General features: G+C 33.1%; 1 protein-coding gene across 1 annotated transcript in view; it reads right to left on the bottom strand.

Moving 5' to 3' along the window:
• The window catches only part of LOC149776985 (uncharacterized), a 24,011-nt gene extending 22,553 nt beyond the window's left edge, over positions 1-1,458 (bottom strand). Inside the window, exon 1 of the mRNA XM_089942711.1 lies at positions 1,163-1,458. Within this exon, the coding sequence (XP_089798837.1) occupies positions 1,163-1,358 (196 nt within the window). The 5' untranslated portion in view covers positions 1,359-1,458. The remainder of the gene's footprint in view (positions 1-1,162) is intronic.
• Positions 1,459-1,675: the final 217 nt, after the last annotated feature.

The following is a 1,675-nucleotide window of genomic DNA, read 5'->3' as shown; positions in this document are numbered from 1 at the left end:
TCTTAAAATAGTTATTTAATGATTCAAACTTAATTAGATTTTCTAATGCCAGGGTAGGAATATGAAAAAAGAACTACAATCTAAAGGAAAAGAAAAAACTTCATACACAGCTAGTTATCGTTCACTTTTGTAAGCAGTTCTTTTCATTTGTGTGGTTATCGGTTAAATAAAAGAGACGATTTTTGGGAACCTAAATAAAAGATGGTATGCTTTGAAATATTTGAAAATTATATAAAAGATTTCGATGTTTATATTTATATTTTTTCACTTGGTGCCCGTCCAATGTACATGATAAAAGTCATTATATGAAGTCTAAAAATTGTACCTTTTTAAAATTGTACATATTTAAAATTGTGCCTATGTAAAACTGAAGTCTTAATATTGTGCCTAATTAAAACAGTATCTATTTAAATGTGTACCTATTTAAAATTGTACCTAATTAAAACAGTATCTTTTTCATTTTGTACCTATTGAAAAATGTACCTATTTAAGATTATACCTATTTAAAATTGTGCCTAATTAAAACAGTATCTATTTCAGTTTGTACCTATTGAAAAATGTACATATTTAAGATTGTACCTATTTAAAATTGTACATATCGAATACTGTATCTATTTAAGTTTGTACCTATTTAAAACTGCAGATTGAAATGACCAGTTCATATTTCTCTTCCCATCCAATACCAAAGTGTAATAGCAGGATAATGTGCGCATCATTTAGTCAGCGATAGATGCTTTATTTTACTTCTTTTTATTCTATTTTAATAATTTTTTTCGATTTCAAAACTATACATATCTGTCATGCATGTCATATTTTTAAGTTTTGTAACAGCTGAATGAATTTTTCGGACAATGAATCACAACACGCGCGCGCGCACACAAACACACACACACACACAGACGCACGCACGCACGCACACACTTCTTTTACTTGATGAACCAGCCAATGTAGCAAATAGCTTTTAAAATATTAATAAAAACTCTTTACTGTTTCCATTGCTACTAATTGTTTTCATCGTCATTTGCCTTCATAAATGGTTTAAACCAGTCAAAATGGAATGTTCAATAAATATGAATTTATTGCGAAACTGATAAATGTTGAGAGAGAGAGAGAGAGAGAGAGAGAGAGAGAGAGAGAGAGAGAGAGAGAGAGACTGGCTTACATGAACCTAGTCCCATGGGGTCGTGAGCTGGATGCACTGGAAATCCAAAGGAGAAAGCCTGTGGGGTGGGCATCATCCCATGACCCAGGGGGAATGCCCGAGCCCTCTGTGAGATCAGATCCTCTTCATACATGTTAGGGGAATTACCAGAAGTCGTATTACCCCCTCCATAATGGTTACCCTGTAAGAGCAGCATATCGGGAGTCAACCCTGGGTGTTGTGAAGAAAAGATCAATATGATCCAGCAATGTCTTTTTATTCAGCGTTCGAGAAGAACTGTACTGTTGCAACATAAATCACTGTAGAATCCAAGAATAACAGCTGAAACGGAAAATAATAAAACATTTTAAAGTTCCTCTCAGAATTAGGCATGAGTTTCTGTTGCGAAGAGAAAATCATACACCATTTTAAACAATATTTCTACTGTTCTTTTTCTCATGAAACAAGTGTAAAGTCAAAAGTTACTTTCTGTGCAATATTTCTCTTACTTAGACCGAAACATTTAATTAGCAC

The sequence above is a fragment of the Sinohyriopsis cumingii genome, chromosome 18 (assembly GCF_028554795.1).
Source record: "Sinohyriopsis cumingii isolate HCF-2022 chromosome 18, ASM2855479v2, whole genome shotgun sequence".
In the NCBI taxonomy this organism is placed as follows: domain Eukaryota; kingdom Metazoa; phylum Mollusca; class Bivalvia; order Unionida; family Unionidae; genus Sinohyriopsis; species Sinohyriopsis cumingii.
The sequence above is the reverse complement of the archived record's forward strand: the minus strand, read 5'-3'. Positions and strand labels throughout refer to the sequence as shown.